Consider the following 25,783-nt stretch of genomic DNA (forward strand, 5'->3'; position numbering starts at 1 on the left):
ACAAATCATCAGCCAAACGCCAGTCCACACACCACTGCCAGCCAAATTCCAGTACACACATAGCCAGCAAACTCCAGTTCTCTCTCTCTCTCTCAAACAACCACCACTGCACCTAACCCCCCAATGACAAACCTGTAATTGTCAGGACCGGTCACTGACCGTAATGAAGTGTGTATTTACTATTCTAACTCCATGCGCGCTTTGGTAGTAGGGAAGGTTATAAAGCAACTGAGGCTAATATAACTTTACTTTTAGTTTTTTGATGCACTCCCTCAAAACTACCTAAACTAACTATGGGGACAGGACCTCCTAACGCACCGGTCCTCACAAGGATAGTGTTTGTATGGAAATGACTGTGTTTACCCATGATATGAGGACACACACACCCCTACCTAAAAATATGGCCAATCTGCCTCAGGGGAGCAGAAACTGCCAGAATATGTACCCAATAAAGGGCAGCAGCCCTTGCCCAATCGCCATTTGCCAGACATGCCTGTAAAATTATTGATGGTTTCTAGTATTTTTCTGTCCCCGTTGGGGCAGATCAGCCTATGAATATCGACAAAATGGAAAAAATATGTTCCCCCACAAAGGGGGAGTGACCTTTGCCCAAGGGGTCTCTCCCTTGCATGCCAATAAAATGATTCCTGGTGTCTAGTGGCTTTTTGCCCCCCTTGGGGCAGGTCAGCCTGAAATATTGCTGATCTGGCCCCAAGGGGGGCAGAAATGGCCAAGATATGAGCCCCTTAAGGGGAGCGACCCTTGCTCAAGGAACTGCTCGTAGACATGCCAATGAAATTATCACGGTTTCCAGTGGCTTTCTGGCCTAAAAATATGGCGAAACATTCAAAATGTGTGCCCCCATAAAAGGGAGCGACCCTTGCTCAAGAAGCCACTCCCCGACATGCCAATAAAATTATCCAGGTTTTCTAGTGGCTTTCTGGCCTAAAAATATGGCCGATCTGCCACCAAGGGGGACAGAAGCAGCCAAACTATGTGCCCCCAGTAAGGAGAGCGACCCTTGTTCAAGGAGTCGCTCCCTGACATGCCAGTAAAATTATCTCTGTTGTCTATTTGCTTTCTGCCCCCCCTCCCACTCTCTCCCCCCCTCCCCCCCCATTGGGGGGGGGGAAATATTGATTATCTGCCCCCAAGGGAGGGGGGGGGGAGGCAGAAAAGGCCAAAATGTGCGCCCCCATGAAGGAGACTGACCCTAGCCCAAGGGGCTGCTTTCCAACATGCTAATTAACCTATTTCTGGTGTCTAGTAGCTTACTGCCCCCTTGGGGGGGGGGCGAGATCAGCCAAAAATATGGCTGATCTTCCCACCAAAGGGGGAAGAAACAATCAAAATATATGCTTCCATAAAATGGAGCTACCCTTGCCCAAGGATCCATTCCCCAAAAAGAAAATAAACTCCCTGGTGGGCTAATGGGTACATTCCTGCTATGCAGAATGCACTGTACAGAGATGTCTGGGGAAATGAAAAGGTTTTCCTTTCCCCCAGTGCTTCTTTGCACCATCCCCCACCCCCTTCTCAGAGGAAAAACTTGAATTATTGCTCCAATGCGCTGGTGGGAAATGGCTTCCAGCGCATCCTGGTAAGTGTGCACGCCAACGTCATCCGATCGCCGGGGTTGGGTCAGGGATAGCAGCTACCCCCAATGGAGGCATGTGGCGGGGTAGCCCACAGGGGGAGCGCTAGCGCTTCTCCCATGGGTGGATGCTACGATAGCTTGGAGCCGTCTTCAGCACATGCCCTACTGGTGCTGACAGCGACTCCAACCCATCCTTAGTACCAAAGGGGTTAATGCATTAAAATACTCGAATCCACTAATCCCATCTTCAGACACCAACACAGCATTAAAATGTTCTAGAATTCATTGGCATCACTGTCTCATGCAATCAGTATATTGCCTGCACAGGATCGCACGCACCAGACCACTCATGTAGGTATCAATTTTGCACCTAATATTTCTCAACCATCGTGCCCCTCCCAAAAGTCATTTTTGTTGTATTTCCTTTAGTTGCTTCCCAGGGGCTGACCTATTGGTAATTTGTTTCTCAACAGAAAATATGCTGTGCCAATCTTTCATGCCCCCTGCGCAATTCCTATCCTGCCTTGTCAATCTCTCATGGCAGTATGACAGCATCATGTCTCCAAAGGTCAACCACATGCCAATTTGTTTTTCCCAGCACCCCACATGTAAGCTTTGCTACACTAGGGATGTTCCCATCTTTTACTTGTAACGCACCTGCTAGAGCATTTTCTGTCATGCATGCTCAATATGTACATAAGGTACTTCTAGTATGCCCACACAAGGACACTGTGGCATATTTTCTGGTAAGCAGACCTATTTTAAAACAGTGTTTCAGGGCTCACCAAGAAGTCAGAAATAGTTTGTCTGTTTATTTGTGAGCATAACCGTACTGGATAACCTTTGGTGCAGGTTAAGCAATTTTGTGTCTTGAACAACACCGTGTCTGAATTGTTAATAATCAGAAACTTTATTGCTATGCAGGAAGTTGGAAATTTGTATGACATGTTCCACACACGGAATTGTCTACATCGCAGAGCTTACCAGCACAAGGTTGGAAACATCATCGAGACAATGTAAGAAATTAGCTTTGGTTGGTGACATTTTGTAGCATGCAGTAGTTACATTGTGTACTTAAATGTCTTCTGTATTGGTATTCATGTTGTGGGATAGCTGTGTTCAAAATATATCAGTATTTATATTATGATAAATTATCTTTTAACTAGCAGAGAGAATAATAATCCTTGAATAGCTGTGTTAAATCTAGATTAAAGCCTATGAACCTTTATGGCACATTTCATTTTTAATTTAGTACATAATTTTGTGGAGTTGTCAGGGGTTTTGTCATTTACAACTCGTTTTAGCTCCCCAAAAATAGTTACTTAATAAGGAAAAGCTTTGAGTTTGAACAGACATGTTGTTCCAAATGGCAGTCCTTCAGCAGTTATATACATCAAACATTTGATTAGGTTTCCCTTCCTTGCATTGTATGTTGGCATATGTAATTAATTCCAGAATAAAGGAATTACTTTTTTTTTCCCAAAAGAGCACTTGAACATTATAGAATGGTTAATAAAGAATGCCCAAGAATCTAAAACATCAACGAAATGGAAGGAGTCCACATTTATTAGCAGCGGTTTACCTTAACCTCTTAGCTGCTGGTCCGTCCGTCCCCCTCCCCCCCCCCCCCAGTGCTGAGCCTTTTTTTGGCTATTTGGGGTAGTTCGCGCTTAGGCCTTCATATGCTGAGCCTTTTTTTGGCTATTTGGGGTAGTTCGCGCTTAGGCCTTCATAACTTTTGGTCCACGTAAGCTATCCATGCCAAACTTGCGGCCTTTTTTTCCAACATCCCAGAGATTCTAAAGGTACCCAGAGTTTGTGGTTTCCCCTGGAGGAGACCTAGAAATTAGTCAAAATAGAGTAAAAATTTTGTTTTTTCAAACAAATTGGAAAAAAGGGCTGCCGAAGAAGGCTTGTGGATTTTCCCCTGAAAATGGCATCAACAAAGGGTTTGCGATGCTAAAATCACCAGCTTTCAGGAAAAGGCAGACTTGAATCAGAAAACCACATTTTTCAACACAATTTTTGCATTTTTCTGAGACATACCCCATTTTTACTATTTTTTGTGCTTTCAGCCTCCTTCCAGTTAGTGACAGGAATGGGTCTGAAACCAATGCTGGATCCCGGAAAGCTAACTATTTTTGAAAAATAAACAAAATTCTGAAATCAGCAAAGGTTCATTTGTGTAGATCCTAGAAGCTTTTCCTACAGAAAATAACAGCTGAAATAAAAAAAAATTGAAATTGAGCTGAAAACAACAGCCATTTTTCTTTATGTTTTACTCTGTAACTTTTTCCTTTGATGTCAGATTTTTGAAAGCAATATACCGTTATGTCTGCTGGACTCTTCTGGTTGCGGGGATATATAGGGCTTGTAGGTTCATCAAGAACCCTAGGTACCCAGAGCCAATAAATGAGCTGTGCCCTGCAGTTGGTTTTCGTTCTATACTGGGTATACAGCAATTCATTTGCTGAAATATGAAGAGTGAAAAATAGGTATCAAGAAAAACCTTTGTATTTCTAAAATGGGCTCAAGATAAGGTGTTGAGGAGCAGTGGTTATTTGCACATCTCTGAATTCCGGGGTGCCCATACTAGCATGTGAATTGCAGGGCATTTCTCAAATAGACGTCTTTTTTTACACACTCTCTTATATTTGGAAGGAAAAATGTAGAGAAAGACAAGGGGCAATAACACTTGTTTTGCTATTCTATGTTCCCCCAAGTCTCCCGATAAAAATGATACCTCACTTGTGTGGGTAGGCCTAGCACCCGCGTCAGGAAATGCCCCAAAACACAACGTGGACACATCCCATTTTTTGACAGAAAACAGGTGTTTTTTGCAAAGTGCCTACCTGTAGATTTTGGCCTCTAGCTCAGCCGGCACCTATTGAAACCTACCAAACCTGTGCATTTTTGAAAACTAGAGACCTAGGGGAATCCAAGATGGCGTGACTTGTGGGGCTCTGACCAGGTTCTGTTACCCAGAATCCTTTGCAAACCTCAAAATGTGGCTTTAAAAAACACGTTTTCCTCACATTTCGGTGACTGAAAGTGCTGGAATCTAAGAGGAGCCACAAATTTCCTTCCACCCAGCGTTCCCCCAAGTGTCCCGATTAAAAATGGTACCTCACTTGTGTGGGTAGGCCTAGTGCCCGCGACAGGAATGGATCACACAAGGGTCAATGGTAGTCCTTGCATGAGGGTTACTGTTAACCCTGGAGTGATCCATTCCTGAAGCAGGCACTAGGCGCAGGCACACAAGCGGGGTTGTGTTTTTATCAGGACAAGTGGGGAAACACTGGGTGGTAGGAATTTTGAGGATCCCTGTACATTCCTGTAGTTTCTGTGATAAAAAAAGAAAGGAAAAATAGTGGTTTTAATCAACGTTTCACTTTTGCAGGGTATTCTGGGTAAGAAAACGTTGTTAAATCCAAACACGCCACATTTACGTGGGCTGACTTGGGTGTCTAGTTTTCAGAAATATCTGCGTTTCCCTATATGGCTGCAGAGCCCAGGACCAAATACTGTCTTAAAAAACGTGGCTGTTTTGTGGTAGGTAATGTCTCCACAATCCATTTTGGGTACTTCCCTGTTGGGCTCCCTTGCCCACTCACTAAAGTGAGGCAGTTTTTCGCTGGAGACTTAGTGGAACTTGGGGCTCCAAGCAGGTCCCTAGACTTCTGCTCATTGGAATGCAAGGCAAATGTGTTTTTTAAGCACATTTTGTGATTTCAAGGGTATTCTGGGTGAAGGAAAACTGGTGAGAGCCACGCAAGTCCTGCACCCTTGGACTCCCCTGGTACTAGTTTGTTAAAGTTAATCCACCACTCACACTGGTTGGTTTTAGCACCTCCAGAAATTATGGTTTCAAAGCATGAATACTTATCAAAGAATCTAAATATTGAAACCAAGCCTTCTGAAGGTGGGCCATAAAGCCGTGTCCAGGCACCAACCTCTTTATGGTCCATTCACACGCCATTCATGCACAACAAACAACCCTTTCATATCACCAGCCACGGGCCCAATCCAACCAATCACTGCACTTACATTAACTTACCGCTGCCAGACAATGGCCCATCACATTCACACGCCACAGAACGGAATAAGTTTGACTACGTTTTACCACCTGTCAAGTAACTGCCTCCTTCTTCCTTAACATTACCAAATGCATGCGTAACAAACCTTTACTAATGACTTCTGTGACAGCCACCTGAGGCTCGGGAAGACATGTTTTTCATGCGCCTTTAACACACTCTCTGTGCTAAATCCAACTCCTTCCAGTTTGTGGATGCAAGTTGGGGGTGTCCGAGTATGCCGTACAAAGCGATTCCTTGAACTGAGTGAGCATATCTACCTTTGAAACTAAGGGAGACATACTGGGGATTTCTCATGATGTTACCTAAAGAGAAGGTCATAGGCTAACTGCCTCCTTCTTCCTTAATATTACCAAATGCATGCGTAACAAACCTTTACTGACTCCTGTGACAGCCACCTGAGGCTCAGGAAGACATGTTTTTCATGCGCCTTTAACGCACTCTCTGTGCTAAATCCAACTCCTTCCAGTTTGTGGATGCAAGTTGGGGGTGTCCGAGTATGCCGTACAAAGCGATTCCTCGAACTGAGTGAGCATATCTATCTTTGAAACTAAGGGAGACATGCTGGGGATTTCTCATGATGTTCCCTAAAGAGAAGGTCATAGTCTATGAAAAAGGGTAGTGTTTGGTACATAGGGGAGTCCATGGGAACGTAGCATATGTCCCAGCCAACATAATGTGCAGTGATGTGACTGTAATGCACTTATACAGCAAACTGAACATCTACTAAGTTCTGATGGAGGATGAACATGAAAAGCAGGTCCAACACTGACCTATACAAGTCATTCTCCTTCAGTGCTGGGATGGCACCAATGGGTTTGAATCCATAGGTGGAGATGATGTACATCTGTACTACCTTTACTATCTGACTTCTACCTGTGCAATAACCCTGTGAAAGCACACCTACCATAAGCTTTCCTTACCCATTCATATCTGTGTTCTCATCAGAGTCCTGGCTAATCCTGTATAATTGCCAAGTGAACCTATACTAGTTTGTGGATGCAAGTTGGGGGTTTCCAAGTATTCCGAACAAAGTGATTCCTCGAACTGAGAGAGCATATCTACTGTTGAAAGTAAGGTAGACATGCTGGTGCAGAAAGGGTACTCAGTGGCAATGTAGCATATGTTCTGTCCACTAGAATATGCAGTAGGGGGAATATAATGCATGTTAATTGAACAGAACACCAACCACGTTCTGAGGGTGGATTAAGCTCTCAAGCAGTCCAAAAGGAAGTCCCTGATGAAGTAAAATTCTGTGGCTCCTTGCCTAACGAAGCAGTGGCCCATGGACGTTCGGTAGCCATGCATTGCCACTGAAAGAATTACCCAACGGCAGCTCAACCTCAGTCGATTTCCCAGAACTTTGCTTTAGTATGATACAATGTAAAGCAAGTAGGGATACAGAGCCCTAGTTGTGATGGACACTGGGGACAGTAATACTGACTCTCCTGCCGCTTTCCATACTTCGAGCACACTTTACAGCGACGACATGGACGATCCTTTTTGGGTGTTTTAGGAATGCGATCAGCAAAGTGTCTCTCCTGCAGCCTTGCCACATCCTCCAGAACATATTAGGTGGAGGCTGCTGCTGCTTCTGTAACAGCAGTGAGGCTTTCAATTACAGGCAACTGGAAGTCAAGGAAAGTCATGAGTCTTCCTGTGGTTGTCTGACGGTAAACAACATACGCATTATATGTTGCCATCTGAATCAGGTGGGTAAACAGTTTCTTGTACCAAGTGCGAGTTTTACGACACGCATTGTATGGTTGAAGAACCTGGTTGTTCTTGTCCACTCCGCCCATGTACTTATTGTAATCAAGTATACAGATGGGCTTGTGGACTTCAGCCATCTGACCCCAAACCGTAATGGGAGAAGTGCTCTCATCATGAATTGTAGTGAGCACGTATACATCAAGCCTATCTAAGAACTTGACTGCGAGCAGTTCGTTAGAACGCAATGCACTACTCTGGGATTTCTGGAGCTTCTTGCAAACAAGCTCCTGCGGGAATCCTTTGCGGTTACAACGAACTGTACCGCAAGCCACAGTGCCAGCTTTGTAGAGCTCACTGAACAGCTCTACTCCTGCATAGAAATTGTCCACATAAAGGTTATAACCTTTGTGAAGAAGTGGCTGGACAAGTTCCCATACAATCTTACCTGTGACCCCTAACGCGGGAGGGCAACCTACAGGGTTTAGGGTAGAGTCCTTCCCTGTATACACTCTCAAGCTGTACACATAGCCAGAAGAGCTCTCACACAGCATGTACAGCTTTATGCCATAGCGAGCTCTTTTGTTCGCAATGTACTGTCTGAAAAGCAGCCGTCCTTTGTACAGGATCAAGGACTCATCGACTGCTATATTCTTTCCAGGATTATAGATCTCTGGAAACCTGGCAGACAAATGTTCCACGACAGGCAGAATTTTGAACAACCTGTCATGGTCTGGATGGTCCCGGGGCAATGCAGCAGAATTGTCATTGAAATGCAGCATGCGCTGCAGTAGCAAAAAACAATCTCTGCTCATGTATGGTGCAAAGATGGGGGTTACCCAGACCGTGCGAGTCGTCCAGTAGGACTGCAAGGTGGGTTTCTGCACTAACCCCATTTTGAGCGTAAGGCCCAAAAATATCTTCAACTCCGCCAGTGAAGTGGGAGTCCACTGGCGTGCCCTAGAACGGGGCCCTGGGGTGCCGCCACGCTCCCTCAGAAATTGGTCTGCACAAAAATATGTTTGCGGCACAATTTCCTGAAGGAAGTCAACATCCAAAAATAGATGGACGTAGTCGACTGGCAAAAAGTTAGCTGTATCGAGTTTACATCCAGCGTCACCAGTAAAAGGTGGAATTTGGGGCTGAACTAAACAGGGGGGCTGCCAAGAGAGCACTCTTTCTGTGCTTGTGGCCACATGCACCTGCTCTCTGGGTTTGACTAACCCAATGTTGTCCCGCTGCACAGACTGTGCTTGCGAAGGGACAGCACAGCTGTCGTCATCCTCTCCTTCAGAATCACTGGAAGAGGTGTTGTCAGATGGGACTGAAAAATCACTCCCAGATTCTACCCCATTGTCCTCTCCCTCAGATGCTGTCTCAGTATCTGCTGTCTCAGTCTCTGATCCTACATCAGAGCTGTCCTCTATAACCCGAGTTAGGGCTTGAGCAGCAGTCATCCAACGAGACGCCATCTCTGCTACTGGCTAAACTGTCCCTCTAGAGTACTAGCCTACATAGAAGGCAGATAGTCACAAAATTGCTCCTGGGTATGTGTCCAATAGGAAATGTTGTCACCTTACCTTTGCTTCTTCTCCAATTCGGCAGATTCTCTGAAGACACTGGAAAAAACAAAAAAGATAGTATTACTTCACCTTACCACATACTCATCATCACAGCCTTTAGCGCTGGTGGCAACCAGTGCGACAGTCAGCTAAATACATATAAATGTATATCCTTTGCAGCAGGACAATAAACCATCTGCGCTACTTTGTCATCAAAACTGCCACTAGACAAAAGACAGATAAATATCTATATATATATATCACTTTTATATATGTGTGGTTTGCCTGTGGGGCCAATTGTGGCTTGCGGAAAACAACACATGAAAAAAAATATATATATATATATATAAAACACCACCCAAGACTGCCAGAATCCCAAGGCTCAATTGCGGGGCGGTCCTAGTGTGGTTCCAGCAACCACATATGTAAGTCCACACTTCCTCCAAATATTTGGAGAATACTCGGACACCAATGCGTGATCCAAATGTCTTTACTAAGCGAATGCCTTCACACAACGCAAAGTTGTTCCGCGTCTCCCACAGGGTAAAAAAAAGAAATAAAATCCTCCCGTGCTGTGCACCGGAGGATATTTAACCCCCTCCCTGGTGTCGGCCACTGGTCGTGACCCGCACCAGGGAGGTAGTGTCTGCGTCGGCCACTTATGGGGTTAATTTAATTTTTGCCCCTTCCATGTTTACATTTCACTGACACACAATTTTAGTTGCCTGTTTTGCAAACATACCTTATGTGTCTAATATAGGCTTAGAATATCCTTTGACGCCTTGTTGGCGAGGATTCTGTGGCTTTCTGGTCTGTATTGATGGGTATCCTCCCATTTTTGTGTGTCCTGCCCATGAAGCACTTGGATCTCAAATTAGTTGTATCATAACATTGCTCAAGGTCACAACCTTGCATTGCAGTATATTAGGGACTATTGCTCATTCCTGTGCTCTCATTACTCTGAGTCCCTCTCTCTTTATATGTTTTCTGCCCTCTCCAGCACCTGTTTCAGTCACCTTCCGCCATAATAGCTTCTGCCGTCTAGGAATGGTTTAAAAATAATTTAAAGGTGGCCACCCATGTAAGTGCATGTATGTACATCCTCTGCTGCTGTAGTGGGATGGTGTTTCTCACAGTCATTCAGAGATGGTTGACAGACATATGTGCACAAGCTGCTGCTGTCTTTAAGAGAGATTTCTTTAAACAAAAGAAAAACCATTCCAAGATGGCAGCTCCACATGCACACAGCAGACTATATTTCAAGAAAAAAAGCATTAGGAAAGCCAATAGGCGTGCAGGAATGTTTTGGCTTTGTTTTTCTTTGCAATTCTCCTATGTAGCCCAGTTTGCCTAGATGTTGGTCTTGTAGCTCAGTGTGTGATATGGCCTCTGCATTTGGCACCTTCACTATTTTCTACTTGGTAATGTGCTCCTAACAATGTGACAAATAATGAAAACCAATTTAAGTTGTAGCTTTCCATTGTAAAACTGGTATTTTGAGATCATTTTAGTGATCTATACATTTCTTACTGTTACCATTCTCCATAGTCTTTTAAATAAATGAAATGCTTCATATTGTTTAATCTACTCTGATGGCCATTTTTCTGTTGATGAAACAAAGAAAGGCAAATAATGCACTTTAGTAAATGTTGCTACGAAGAAAGAAAGCGCTTCATTAATATTAATACATTTCACATTTGAAATATCAGTCGTCTTAGAAAAAGCATAAGGCCCCTCAGTTCTAACTCTCTATAACTGGTCAAGCAGATTCTTTTTTTTTTTTTTAAGATCAAGGCTCCAAGCTCCAAAGACACCTATTTCGCTGCAGTCCACTGTGGGCTTTTACACTAAGTCCTGGAGAACACGCTTCCCCCTTAGATTAATTTGCTTTGTATTTGGCAGATGCTCAAATCTTAATGCGCATACCTTACTATTAGTATACTTCCAAATTGGAAGTACATAAAAAGGGAATAATCCCACAACTAAGCATATTCTTAATTGGTTATGTACCATCTACTACTCACGTTAGTGTAAATATTGATATTGTTCATATTTTTATATGCAACTTAGTTTAAACCCTGTTTTACTTGTAGAAAACTGTTGCTCTCTCCTTGCCTATCTGAACAATAAACTCAAACTCATGAAGGACAACAAAGTATGAGAGGCACAAATTGTCTTACTTAGGAAGTCAATACAAATCAGGTAGCAAAAACACAATAAAACGATCATTCTCATGCTTAGCCCCTGCACTGTAATGCTCTGTCCCAGACAACAGACTAATAAATCCTGCTTTCAGGAAAGGCTTAAAAACCCATCTTTACAAGCTATACTTCCTCAACTAATTCAAAACCAACTCGCCATCATCTTGGTAACTATCCATAGTACCAGTAAAGCACTATGTTGCTGGTTGGCTATGTCAGTGCTATAATAATAGTTTTGGTGTTAATAAATAAGAACTTGGGTATAATTTCCACATGACTCAATTTCATCTGGTGTCTCTAAAAAAGTATGGACATTTTCAGATCATTGCAAGTTTACCTAACACTAATGCTAAAAATCTGATAGAGACTTCTAGTTGCAGATTCCTTACCTTTGAATTTCCCCAGGCGTCAGACTGGGTCCGGCGAATTTTTCTTCGAGCAGTACCTCTGCGGGCTATCAGGTGGCGTTGGTCAACTCCGCGTGCGTCAATGGTGTTGTGCTCACCGTGATGACATTGCAGTCGTATATAGGCGCCGCCACGGTGCGCTGAAGTCAGTTCTTTTCTTTGCGCGCCAGCCTACGCACAGATCTGGAGAAGAGCTACCTCAGTCACTTTTTGAGTATGTCGACTTTTTTTACGAGTTCGTGGATGCGTCGAGGGATGTCCCACAAGACCAGATTCAAGCCCTGTGACTCCTGTCACTTCTTACTCTATGGTGGTGAGAAGGGCGGCTGAGGTCTTGGACCTCGAGCTTCCTTCTGTGGAAGTTAGGCCTAACATCCTAACTAATGTGCTTCAACTGGGGTCTTCCTCTTCTGAGCTCCTTTTACCCTTCAATGAAGCACTACAGACGTCCTTTTGGATACTTGGCTCAGTACCAGCACTGGGGCTCCTGTGAATAGGACGATTGCCCGCCACCATCGGCCTGCGCTGTCTGACCCAAAATTCCTGACCCAACACCCCACGCCTGAGAGCCTCGTCATCCAGGCTTCTTCTTCATCTGGCGCATTCCCTGCTCCACCCCCAGATAGGGAATCAAAAAGACTGGATAGTTTGGGTAAAAAGTTGTTTTCATCCAACAGTCTAGTGCTGCGGTCCGTGAACACTGCATGCCTTTTGGGCCGCTATTCCCATACTCTCTGGGATATGGTCCCGCAAGTGCTGCCTGCAGTTCCGGAAGAGGTCCGGACTGTCCTGTCCCAAGCCGTAACAGATGAGAGGGATGCAGCTAAGTTCATGATTCGTTGTGGAATGGATATGACTGACTCTCTGGGCAGATCGGTTGCATCGACGGTGGCATTGAGACGACACGCCTGGCTGAGAACGTCTGGCTTTTCAGGGGATATACAGCAGTCCTTGATGGACATGTCCTTTGATGGCACACGTCTCTTCGGAGACAAGGCGGACTCGGCGCTCAAGCGCTTTAAGGATTCCTGAGCCACGGCCCGGTCCCTTGGCCTTCCGCCCGCACCTAGACCCCAGCAGTCCACCTTTCATGGCTACGGAAGGGGCACCCAACTGCATCCTTTTCCACCTGACCACAGACCCGCGCATGCTGTACAGCCCCTGCGCGGCCGCAGATGCAGGATCCCACGTTCATGGGGATCAGGGAGCCAGCGGGTCACCCAGTCCACCCCGCCCCCTCCTCAGCCTCCAAGACGTCCTAGTCCGCAGGTACATTAGGAGCCAGTAGGTTGCAGGATATGCAATCACCTGCCCCAATGGCAAGTCATTACCTTGGACAGGTGGGTACTCCAAATTGTCTGAGGGGGCTACTCCCTCCCCTTCGAGACATCTCCTCTAGCCATGCCACCTACATACAGTCAGATATTGGAGGTTCATATGGCGCTTCTCCGCAAGGAAGTCCAAGCCCTTTTGGCCATAGGAGCTATAGAGAGGGTTCTTTTGCCAGAAGTATGTTGTGGTTGCTATTCCCACTACTCTCTGGTTCCGAAAAAGGACAAAGGTCTTCGACCTATATTAGATCTTTGGGCTCTCATTCTCTTCCTAAAAAAGGAGAATTTCAAAATGTTGACATTGGCTCAGGTCCTATCTGCCCTGGATCCCAGAGACTGGATGGTAACGTTGGACTTGCAAGACACATACTTCCACATACCCGTCTTGCCGGCCCACCGGCGTTACCTTCGATTCGTGGTAGGTCACGAGCACTATCAGTTTACTGTGCTCCCCTTTGGCCTTACCAGTCCCCCTCGGGTGTTCACAAAAGTGATGGTAGTGGTGGCAGCTAATCTGCACAGGTTAGGGGTCCCAGTCTTCCCTACCTCGACAATTGGCTGTTGAAGGTGAACTCGACCCAAACAGTCGTCTCCCACCTCCAGACTATGACGAACCTTTTGTATTTGCTGGGATTCACTATCAACGTGCCGAAGTCAGGCCTGACTCCTACTCAGATGCTCCCTTGCATTGGAGCTATTCTGTACACAGTGGAGTTTCGGGCATATGCTCCCGAAAAGAGAGTCCAGGATATTTGGGCTATGATACTGATGTTTCAGCCTCTATCCTGGATTTCGATGAGAATGACTCTGAGGCTGCTGTGCCTCATGGCCTCCTGCATCCTGCTGGTTCAAAATATCAGATGGCATATGCAGGCTCTGCAGTGGGACCTGCAGTTCCAGTGGGCGCAGAGTCTGGTTAACCTCTCTGACAAGGTCCAGATCTCGGAAGGGACTGCGAAAGATCTGCAGTGGTGGTTAACGAATCAGGATTGGCTCAAGGGCAGATCCTTCTCCTTTCACCAATCAGAACTTACGATCGTGACAGATGCTTCACATATGGGATGGGGTGGCCACATGGGAGACGCAGAGATCAGAGGTATCTGGTCTCCGGTGGAAACCAGTCTCCATATCAGTCATCTAGAGCTCCGACCGATTTGACTAGCATTGATAGCATTTCTTCCCTCCCTCAAGGGGAAAGCAGCGCAGGTGTTCACAGACAGCACCACTGCCATGTGGTATTGCAACAAACAAGGCGGAGTGGGGTCGTGGACTCTTTGTCAAGAGGCCCTTCGTCTCTGGACTTGGCTGGAGCATCAGAACTTTTCCCTGGTGGTTCAACACCTGGCAGGCTCCTTGAATGCCAGAGCAGACGAACTCAGCCGACGGTGCATGGTCGACCATGAATGGCGTCTCCATCCGGAGGTGGCGCAGGGTCTCTTCCTGCAGTGGAGAGAACCTTGGTTAGACTTGTTCGCCTCCATAGAGAATGTGCAAAGTCAGCTATTTTGCGCATTAGAGTTTCCAAGGCGGCACTCACTCAACAACGCTTTTCGTCGCGAGTGGAACTCAGGCCTCCTGTACGCCTTCCTGCCAATACCACTTCTGCCCAGAGTTCTGAAGAAGATCAGGCCAGACCTGGCCCAAGTAATACTGGTGGCTCTGGACTGGGCATGGTGAGTCTGGTATCCCGAGCTCTTGAACATGGCTATAGCTCCTCCAAACTGGCTGCCTATTCAGGAGGATCTTCTGTCGCAGCAGCAGGGGAAGGTCTTCCACCCGAACCTGTCAACTCTGCGACTTCTTGCGTGGAGTTTGGTTGGCCACAATTGACGTCCTTCGACTTGCCACCCTAAGTCTGTGAAGTTATCTTGGCAGCTAGGTGTCCCTCAACCAAAACTGTATATGCCTGTCGTTGGAAGAAATTTGTGCCATGTTGCATTGACAGTTCTGTTGATCCTCCATCTGCCCCTCTCTCTCAAGTTCTTCTCTTTATTCTTTCTCTTGCCTGGCACTCTTAAGGGATATCTCTCTATCTCTGCTTTCTTAAGGTTACCTGATCAGCTTTCCTTATTTAAATCTCCTATAGTTGGGAGGTTTCCTAAAGGCCTCACACATCTTTTTCCTCCTATCCCATTCATCATGCGCCAATGGGATCTCAACCTGCTCTTAACTTACCTTACATGTACCCAGTTTGAACCGCTTCACAACTGTCCTCTAAGGCTCTTAACTATAAAGACTGTCTTTCTAGTTGCCATTAATTCTGCCCGCAGAGTTAGTGAACTCCAGGCTCTGCCATCTAAGCCACTTTTTCTTGCCATACACCCTGACAAAGTGGTGCTTTGCACAAGGGTTTCTTTTCTACCCAAGGTAGTGACACCCTTCCCTTTCATGTCGGACAGTCCATCACATTGCCTACCTTTTATGCACCCCCACATCCCTCTCATGAAGAGGAGAGACTCCACCGTCTGGACCCCAAAAGAGTGTTGACTTTCTATCTTGATCGTACCAAAGACTTCCTTGTGGACGATCAACTCTTTGTGGGATATGTGGGTGCAAAGAAGGGGAAGGTGGTGCAGAAGAGGACCATTTCAAGATGGGTACTGTTATGCATCAAAATGTGCTACGCTCTGGCTAAAAAGCAACCCGCTGAAGGTTTGCGAGCTCACTCCTCCAGAGCTACTGCTGCTACCACAGCCCTAGCACGGTGTGTTCCAGTCCTGGATATTTCTCAGGCAGCAACGTGGGCATCTCTGCAAACTTTTATCAAGCACTACTGCCTGGGCAATCAGGTCCGTTGGGTCATGCAGGTCTTTTTGGTGTGTTCTTAGTTCGCAGGCCCACCACCGGGGATGGTATTGCTCAGGTATCTATTCAAAGGTAAGGAATCTGCATCTAGAAGTCTCTATCAGATATACAAGTTATTTACCTTCAGTAACAAAATATCTGGTAGAGATATATTCTAGTTGCAGATTCCTTACCGACCCACCCATCCTCCCCGCACTGCAAACTGATTTCTAGGGACAGAAACTTTCCCTTGAGGAGCCTAGTTTTGGCACACCACTCTGTGTTCTTCATGGCTCTGCGCTACTGGCGTGGAAAGCCGTGAAAAGAAACTGACGTCAGCGCGCTGGGGTGGCACCCATATATGACAGCGACGTCATCACAGCGAGAAAGCAGAGGTACTGCTTGAAGAAAAAATCTCCGGATCCAGTCTGATGCCTAGGGAAATCCAAAGGTAAGGAATCTGCAACCAGAATATGTCTCTACAAAATATTTCTTGTATGTCAACCTCTGCATCAGTGGCTAATTAACTAATCCTATTATATTTATATTTCTTTGCATCATGCCACACAATAGATATATTGCTCTTTAAAAGTTCAATTATCTCAAAGTTTATTTGAATAGTTTGTAAATTTTCGCATGAAGTTAATAGGAAATTTCATCACAATTTCTGGATTATTATTGCTAGTGCCCATCACCAGGTTTGCTAAAAAAAATGTCTACAGCTTAGAAAATGCAATAAAATCTGGGGGTGCAGAGTTGATGTTCAGTTGATTTTGAGAGTTGATGTTCTGTTAATGTTGACGGTCCCTAAAGAGATGGGCTTTGAATTAAAAAAAATGATCAGTGGCAAAGCCAAGATGCAGGAGTGAATGGTCCAGTTTCTATACCGATCTCTGCCTTCCAGCTGATGCCTTTTATCCTTCTCTGAGGACTACTGCAGCAAATATGCTAAACAAGCAATCTAAGGATGTGGTTGTAATGCCTGCCCACAAACATGGTAGCCCTGTGGATTTAATAATGCAGCAATTTCAACACAAGTGCCCTCCTTTTCAGAATAGAAGCACAATGGTGGTTGTGATAAGCACTTGGTGTCTGGAGCTCAGAGCACAATTGGGTAGAGCGGCAAGCTGTGGGGTCTGAAGGCTGGTGTGCAACCACTAAGATAGAGACAGTTGGGACCCCCCAAGCTCCCTTCAATCTGATCTGAGAGATAGGGGATTCATGTAAAGGTGTTGCAGCGCAGGGCTATAGTGGTCCAGCAGAGTGGGAATCCATGTGGGTGGAGAAAGATTACCCTGACTACCATGGCCATTTGATGACAGCATTGGTCTCAGAGGCTGCACAATATTAGATCAATTAGCAAGGAAAGTCAAGCAAGACATCTTTGTGCCAGCTACAAGGAGAAAAAAATTGATGAGGGAACTCTTGAAGGGGCAAAGGAAATCAAGTAGGCTTTCTAGTGGACAATGAAGAAGCTGGAAGGTGTTGAAAAATGAGTGATAGTGATGGAGTTCATTTAAAGAAGTTTCTCAAATGTATAGTAAATCAATGACACTACGCAATTAAGGTTAACTTTGAACCATATAATCATTGCCTGGACGCTGTATCAGCAGAAAGTAATTTACACAGGATCAAGTGACTCCTCCTCTTCGGTCCCATTGCGCATGGGCACGGACTCCATTGTTAGATTGTTTTCTTTCTGCAGTTGGGTTCGCTCCAAGATTTTGATTCAGAATACTTTGCAAAACTTTATTTTCGTCGGTATTGTATCAATAGCGTTAATAATTTTCCATCGACACAGCAGTACTGTCGGGAAACAACTTTGTTTGCCCTTAGGCACGTGCACGCCCAACTCTGGCCCATTCTGGCTGACCGCACGGAGAGCCTCGTGGATCGGACTTCCAATTCTGCCCTCAGTGCCACGCGAAGTACCCATACACAGACCAGCATCTGGTTTGCAACCTCTGCCTTTCTCCAGACCATCGGGAGGAAAACTGTGAGGCCTGTTGATCCTTCCGATCGAAAAAGACTCTGAGACAGAAGAGCAAGAAGGCTCAAAATGGCGTCGAAGAGTGGAGAACATTTCGACGTAGAAGAAGAACTACTGCAGACAGCGGTCTCAGTCCGAGATTCAGAGTCAGAGCAAGAATCCTAGGAAGACAGACTTGTCACAGCTAGCTAGCATGTGAGTATGTCTGCCCCTGCCCCTGCACATAAGAAAAAACAGAAGGCCTTGGGGTACGCCACTGCTGGAAGGTCATGGCTCAGCCCAAAAAAAGACTGTCGGTGTCTGTAGGAAGTTGGCTCCGTATATACTATCTCATAGTAAGAGTTAGTGTGCACGGAGTCCAAGGGTTCCCCTTAGATGTATGATAGTGGCAAAATTAGATAATTCTAATGCTCTATTTTGTGGTAGTGTGGTTGAGCAGTAGGAGTATCAGAGGGTAGTGTTAAGCGTTTGTTGTACACACACAGGCAATAAATGAGAACACACACTCAAAGACTTAATCCAGGCCAATAGATTTTTATATAGAAAAATATATTTTCTTAATTTATTTTTAGAACCACAAGTTCAAGATTTGAAGTAAATACATCAAATGCAACGTACTCCACGCAGGTAAGTTAGGGACTTTGAATTAGAGCAATAACATAAGCAGTTTTTGTTAAAATGGCAATAAGCTATTTTAAAAGTGGACACAGTGCAAAAATGAACAGTTCCTGGGGTGGCAAGTATTGTATTGGTTAGATTGTGAGGTAATTAAGACACTTACAGTTCCTGGGCATAGTCAGCCTACCGTTGGGGGTTCAGGGCAACCCCAAAGTTACCACACCAGCAGCTCAGGGCCGGCGAGGTGCAGAGGTGCCCAAAACACATAGGCGCCTATGGAGAACAGAAGCGCTCCGGTTCCAGTCTGCCAGCAGGTAAGTACCCGCGTCCTCGGGGGGCAGACCAGGGGGCTTTTGTAGAGCACTGGTGGGGACACAAGTAGGCACACAAAACACACCCTCAGCGGCACAGGGGCGTCCGGGTGCAGTGTGCAAAGCAGGCGTCAGGTTTTGTATAGTTTTCAATGGAGGGACCCGGGGGTCACTCTAGCGGTGCAGGCAGGCACAGGGGGGACTTTTCGGGCCAGCCACCACCTGGGCTAGGCAGAGGGTCACCTGGGGGTCACTCCTGCACTGAGGTTCGGTTCCTTCAGGTCCTGGGGCCTGCGGGTGCAGTGCTTGGCCAGGCGTCGGGTCCCTGGTTACAGGCAGTCGATGTCGGGGGAGCCTCTGGATTCTTTCTGCAGGCGTCGCTGTGGGGGGTCCGGGGGGTCATCTCTGACTACTCACAGGGTCGCATTCGCCAGGGAGTCCTCCCTGTGGTGTTGGTTCTCTGGATTTCGAGCTGGGGGCATCGGGTGCAGCGTGTGAAGTCTCACTCTTCCAGCGGGAAGAGTGAAGTTCTTTAAAGTTGCAAGAAAGTTGCAAAGTTGTTGTTGAAACTCACATGAGGTTCTTGGCCCTTTAGTCCAGGGCAGTACTCTGAGGCTTCAGAGGTTGCTGGTCCCTGTCAGATGCGTCGCTGGTTGCAGGTTTTCGAGACAGGAGACACGCCAGTAGGACTGGGGCCAAAGCAGTTGTTGTCTTCCGTCTTTTCTGCATGGCTTGTAGGTCAGCAGTCCTTCTTTTTTCAGGTTGCAGGAATCTGATTTCCTGGGTTCTTGGGTGCCCCTAAATACTAAATGTAGGGGTGTGTTTAGGTCTGGGAGGGCAGTAGCCAATGGCAACTGTCCTGGAGGGTGGCTACACCCTCTTTGTGCCTCCTCCCTGTGGGGAGGGGGGCACATCTCTAATCCTATTGGGGAATCCTCCAAAGGTAAGATGGAGGATTTCTAAAGGCAGGGGTCACTTCAGGGCACCTTAGTGGTGTCCTGACTGGTGGGTGACTCCTCCTTGTTTTTCTCATTATCTCCTCCAGCCTTGCCGCCAAAAGTGGGGGCTGTGGCCGGAGGTGCGGGCATCTCCACTAGCTGGGATGCCCTGTGGCGCTGTAACAAAGGGGGTGAGCCTTTGAGGCTCACCGCCAGGTGTTACAGTTCCTGCAGGGGGAGGTGAGAAGCACCTCCACCCAGTACAGGCTTTGTTCCTGGCCACAGAGTGACAAAGGCACTTTCCCCATGTGGCCAGCAACCTGTCTGGTTGTGGCAGGCTGGCAGAAACTGGTCAGCCCCACACTAGAAGTCGGATTGGTATTCAGGGGGCATCTCTAAGATGCCCTCTGGGTGCTTTGTACAATAAATTGCACACTGGCATAAGACATGCTGCAGCCCTTAGAGACCTTCCCTGGCATCAGGGCCCTTGGTACCAGGGGTACCAGTTACGAGGGACTTATCTGAGTGCCAGGGCTGTGCCAATTGTGGAAGCAAAGGTACAGTTTAGGGAAAGAACACTGGTGCTGGGGCCTGCTTAGCAGGGTCTCAGCACACCTTCAATCAAAACTTGGCATCAGCAAAGGCAAAAAGTCAGGGGGTAACCATGCCAAGAAGGCATTTCCTTACAGTGACTGACCCTCCAGTTTGGCACCGAAAAAAGCCACCCCTCCGAAAACCTCAGAGTCGACAAAAAGCTCCATTTCAGACTCCAGTAAACAGCAATTTTCGAAGTCGAAAATAAAAAAACCTGTTTCGGAGCTGAGACGTTCCTCATCATTTTCGATCCTGAAAAAACACATTTCGGAGCCGAAAAAACAGCATATACAGAGGAACACAGACTTTCTAAAAGACTTAAAGCCACAAAACCTCTGAGGAGGAGTCGGAGGTCGAACTAATACTTCAAATTATGGATGAGAGGCAGTCCAGGGTCCACATCCATAAAGGGAGAATTATCACAGCACCTCATTTGAAAACAAAGAGGAAGCTGGCATTTCAGGAGGAATTGGATACCAAGCAGCCCCCAGCTAAAGTGCCAAAACAGAAAGAGAAGCCAGCACCTCCTCAGTCTTCTCCTCATTCTCCGCACCTACCTACCTCTCCTCACACCAGCCCTACACCAATGTATTCTCCAACTCATTCATATGACTCACAACAGGACACTGTTGATCCATGGGATCTTTATGACCCTGATCCCATCCCAAGCAACGATCCAGACAGCTACCCCTCTAAACCATCGCAACCTGAGGATACTACTGTATATAACCAGGTCATAGCTAGGAATGCTGCCTATCATGGGGTTACAATGCATACAGAACCACTAGAAGAGGATTTTTTATTCAGCACATTATCCTCAACTCATTCTAGATACCAATGCCTCCTGATGTTCCCAGGCATGGTAAAACATGCAGATCAAATTTTAAACGAGCCGGTGAAAGCATGCACTATAACACCTAGAATAGAAAAAAGTACAAACCTGTACCTTCTGACCCTGATTATATCACCCATCAGGTACCACCTGATTCAATTGTGGTTAGTGCTGCCAGGAAGAGAGCAAATAGTCAGTCCTCAGGAGATGCACCCCCTCCTGATAAGGAAAGCAGAAAATTCGATGCTGCAGGGAAAAGGGTTGTGTCCCAAACAGAAAACCAATGGAGAATAGCAAATTCACCAGCACTACTAGCTCTTTAGGATTGAGCCCATTGGGTCGAGATGCAAGATATAATACAGCATCTCCCTAAAGAACACCAAAAAAGGGCTCAACAGGTAGTGGAAGAAGGGCAAGCTATTACAAATAACCAAATAAGATCTGCCCTAGATGCCGCAGATACCGCTGCCAAGTGTCTCAACACAGCAGTCACTATTCATAGACATGCATGGCTCCGATCTTCTGGATTCAAGCCAGAAATACAACAGGCTGTGTTAAACATGCCCTCCGATTTAAAAAAAACAAAAAAAAAACATCTTTTTGGGCCAGAAGTAGAGACTGCAATAGAAAATCTACAAAAAGACTCAGACACAGCTAAGGCAATGGGTGCACTCTATTCTACACCATATAGAGGGTAATTTAGTGAAACTCAATTTCGAGGTAGTTTCAGACCACAGCTGTCAGAGGCATCAACCTCCCAAACAAAACCAGCCTGCCCAACACAGTACCAACAAGGTGGATTTAGAGGCACATATAGAGGACAATACTCTAGAAATAGAGGGAAATTTCAGACCTCTGAACAGCCTGCAACATACTCAAAACAGTGACTTCCCTCACTCACTCCCACTCCGCACCTCTCCTGTGGGGGGAAGATTACAGCAGTTCCACACACATTGGCAAAATATCACCACAGACAACTGGGTGCTATCAATTATCCACAATGGTTGCCAAGAATAGATAAATACTCCTCCAAATATTCCACCAAGGTTTCACAAACTATCCACAGAACACACAATTCTGTTACAAGAAAAGGTCCAATCTCTACTACTCAAACAAGCAATAGAGTTAGTTCCACAGTCTCAGATAGGAACAGGAGTTTATTCACTATACTTTCTAATTCCCCAAAAAGATGGCACCCTCAGGCCAATATTAGACCTCAGGCCCCTCAATCTTTACATCCTGTCAGAACATTTTCACATGGTAACTCTACAGGATGTTATCCCACTGCTACAAAAACAAGATTTTATGACAGGCTTAGACCTCAAGGATGTGTATTTTCACATACCCATCCATCCTGCCCACAGAAAATACCTCAGGTTTGTCATTCAAGGAAAACACTACCATTTCAAAGTGTTACCCTTTGGAATAACAACAGTGCCAAGGGTATTCACAAAGTGCTTGGCAGTAGTGGCAGCTTACCTAAGAAGACAACATATACATGTCTTTCCATATCTAGACGATTGGCTAATAAAATCAAGCAGTCGTTCACAATGCTAAAATCATACATGTTATGTAATAAAAACCTTACACACTCTAGGTTTCTCAATAAACTACCAAAAATCACACCTTCAACCAGCACAACTACAACCTTATTTAGGTGCGATACTAAATACTCAACAAGCTCTACCGTATCAAAACACACAAAGGATACAATCTCTCTGAAATCTAATTCCACAAATACAACCAAATCAACAATACACTGTAAGATTTGTCATGAAGAATCTCGGAATGATGCAATCCTGCATTGTGATTGTTCCACACGCAAGGTTAAACTTGCAGGCCTTACAACAGTGCCTTGCACAACAATGGTTACAGGCATACGGTCAACTCCAAGATCTAGTGTTGATAGACCGCCAAACATATATGTGCCTTCAGTGGTGGAATTCTACCAATCTAATCAAGGGGTGGTCCTTTCAAAGCCCTGTGCCTCAGACCATAATTACAACAGATGCATCAATGATTGGTTGGGGAGCTCACCTAAACAATCACAACATTCAAGGACAACGGGATGTCAAACAGAAACAGCTACACATCAACCACTTGGAGTTATTAGCTGTCTTTCTAGCCCTCAAAGCTTTTCAACCTATTCTCACACAGAAGAATTTTCTTATCAAAACAGACAACATGACAACCATGTATTATCTCAACAAACAGGGAGGGACACATTCATCCCAACTGTCCCTTCTAGCCCCAAAAATTTGGAAACGGGCAATCCACAACCAAATCCGTCTCTTAGCCCAGTACATCCCAGGGATCACTTGGCAGATATCCTCAGCAGAAATCACCAACAAACTCACAAATAGGAGATTCATCCTCATGTACTTCAGAAGTACTTTCAAAAGTGGGGAACACCAAACATAGACCTGTTTGCAGCAACCGAAAATACAAAATGCCAAAACTTCGCATCCAGACACCCAGATCCCATATCCAGGGGCAATGCTCTGTGGATCAGTTGGTCAGGGATATTTGCGTACGCATTTCCCCCTCTCCCACTCCTTCCGTTTCTAGTCAACAAGTTGCATCAAACTTCACTCAACATGATACTCATAGCACCAACATGGGCACGTCAGCCGTGGTACACAACATTACTAGATCTATCTGTAGTACCACACTCCAAACTCCCATGCAGACCAGATCTGTTGACACAAAACAGAGGTCGTCAAATCAGACATCCAAATCTCAAAGCGCTCAATCTAGCAATTTGGCTCCTGAGGTCATAGAGTTTGGATAGTTACAACTCCCATCAGAATGTATGGAAGTTATTAAACAAACCAGAAACCCCACTACTAGATATTGCTATGCAAACAAATGGAAAAGATTTGTATATTACTGTCAATCTAAAAATATAGACCCTCTTACAGCATCAATACAAGATATAATTTGCTATTTACTTCACTTACAAAAATCTAATTTAGCATTTTCTTCAATAAAAATACATATTACTGCAATTTCTGCATATTTACAAAATATACAACATAGCTCTTTAGTTAGAGCTCCTGTCATTAAAGCTTTCATGGAAGGCTTAAAATACATCATTCCACCCAGAACACCACCAGTTCCATCTTGGAATCCAAATATAGTGCTTACAAGACTTATGGGTCCACCATTTGAGCTAATGCTCTCGTGTCAAATTCAATTTCTAACATGGAAAGTTGCCTTCCTAGTGGCAATTACTTCTTTAAGAGTAAGTGAAATCCAAGCCTTTACTCTTGAGGAACCTTTCTTCCAAGTACACAAACATAAAGTTGTACTAAGAACAAATCCAGAGTTTCTACCAAAAGTTGTATCACCATTTTATATAAATCAAACAGTGGAACTGCCAGTCTTCATCCCACAGCCAGATTCTGTGTCAGAAAGAGCTCTACATACATTGGAAACCAAAAGAGCTTTAATGTTCTATGTAGACCGAACTAAACCATTTAGAAAGACTAAACAACTCTTTGTAGCTTTCTAACAACTACATAAAGGCAATCCTATATCAAAACAAGGTTTAGCAAGATGGATTATAAAGTGTATCCAAACAGGCTATATCAAAGCAAAAAGACAGCTTTTATTTACTCCCAAAGCACATTCTACACGAAAAAAGGTGTAACAATGGCCTTTTTAGGGAATATACCAATGGCTGAAATATGTAAAGCGGCTACATGGTCAACACCCAATACATTCACTAAACACTACTGTGTAGACGTATTATCACAACAACAAGCCACAGTAGGTCAAGCTGTTCTAAGAACATTATCTCAAACAACTTCTACTCCTACAGGCTAGCCACCGCTATTTTTGGGGAGAACAAACTGCTTTGTAGTCTATGCACAGCATGTGTATTTGCAACTACACGTGCCATCGAACGGAAAATGTCACTTACCCAGTGTACATCTGTTCGTGGCATGTTCTGCTGCAGATTCACATGCACCGTCCCTCCTCCCCGGAAGCCTGTAGTTGTTTAAGTTAACACATTTGTATATACATTTACATTTGTATGGACATCTCTTAATTTATACCTGTATACTCTATCACTCCTTCCTTTACCCTCTGCGGGAAAACAGTCTAACAATGGAGTTGATGCCCATGCGCAATGGAACCAAAGAGGAGGAGTCACTCGATCCTGTGACTCTAAAAGACTTCTTCAAAGAAAAACAACTTGTTACACTCCGAGGCCAACACTAGATGTTGGAATCCATATGCACAGCATGTGAATCTGCCTATCGGAACCGAGAAAGACCATTTCCATTGGGGTTTCGGTACCGAAAAAACCAGCTTCGGAGCCGAAAAAGACTACTTACAAGGAAGAGCAGGGGCTCTCTTTACAGCTCAAAGAAAGGCACAAATTCGAGCAGGAACTGTATTAGGAAGAGTATGCCCAAACTCAGCAAAGGCTACAAATCCAGAAAGACACTGGGAAAATACAAACCATCCCTCTGCTCAAATTCAAAAGAAAACTGGCTTTTCATGAGACTGAGATGCAACCAAAAGCCAAGGTGGTTAGAGAAAAGTCACCACCCCCACATTTCTCACCACAAGCGTCCCCACTCCAATCACCACAATTGTCACCAGTGGGCACACCAATGGCACAGTCACCCACACATACTGGGATGACTCAAGACGATGCGGACCCCTGGGATCTATACGACCCACCAGTTTCGGACAACAGTCCAGAGTGTTATCCAACAAAACCTTCACCACCAGAGGACAGAACACGCAGGTACTGGCCAGAGCAGCAACATTTCACAATGTAACAATGCACTCAGAACCAG

The 25,783-nt window shown here is 45.4% G+C and overlaps 1 protein-coding gene across 1 annotated transcript in view; it reads left to right on the plus strand.

Moving 5' to 3' along the window:
* The window catches only part of SAMHD1 (SAM and HD domain containing deoxynucleoside triphosphate triphosphohydrolase 1), a 1,157,401-nt gene that overhangs the window by 533,644 nt on the left and 597,974 nt on the right, over nucleotides 1-25,783 (plus strand). The window contains exon 12 of the mRNA XM_069243902.1: nucleotides 2,522-2,613. Within this exon, the coding sequence (XP_069100003.1) occupies nucleotides 2,522-2,613 (92 nt within the window). The remainder of the gene's footprint in view (nucleotides 1-2,521; nucleotides 2,614-25,783) is intronic.

This window comes from Pleurodeles waltl, chromosome 7, assembly GCF_031143425.1.
Source record: "Pleurodeles waltl isolate 20211129_DDA chromosome 7, aPleWal1.hap1.20221129, whole genome shotgun sequence".
In the NCBI taxonomy this organism is placed as follows: domain Eukaryota; kingdom Metazoa; phylum Chordata; class Amphibia; order Caudata; family Salamandridae; genus Pleurodeles; species Pleurodeles waltl.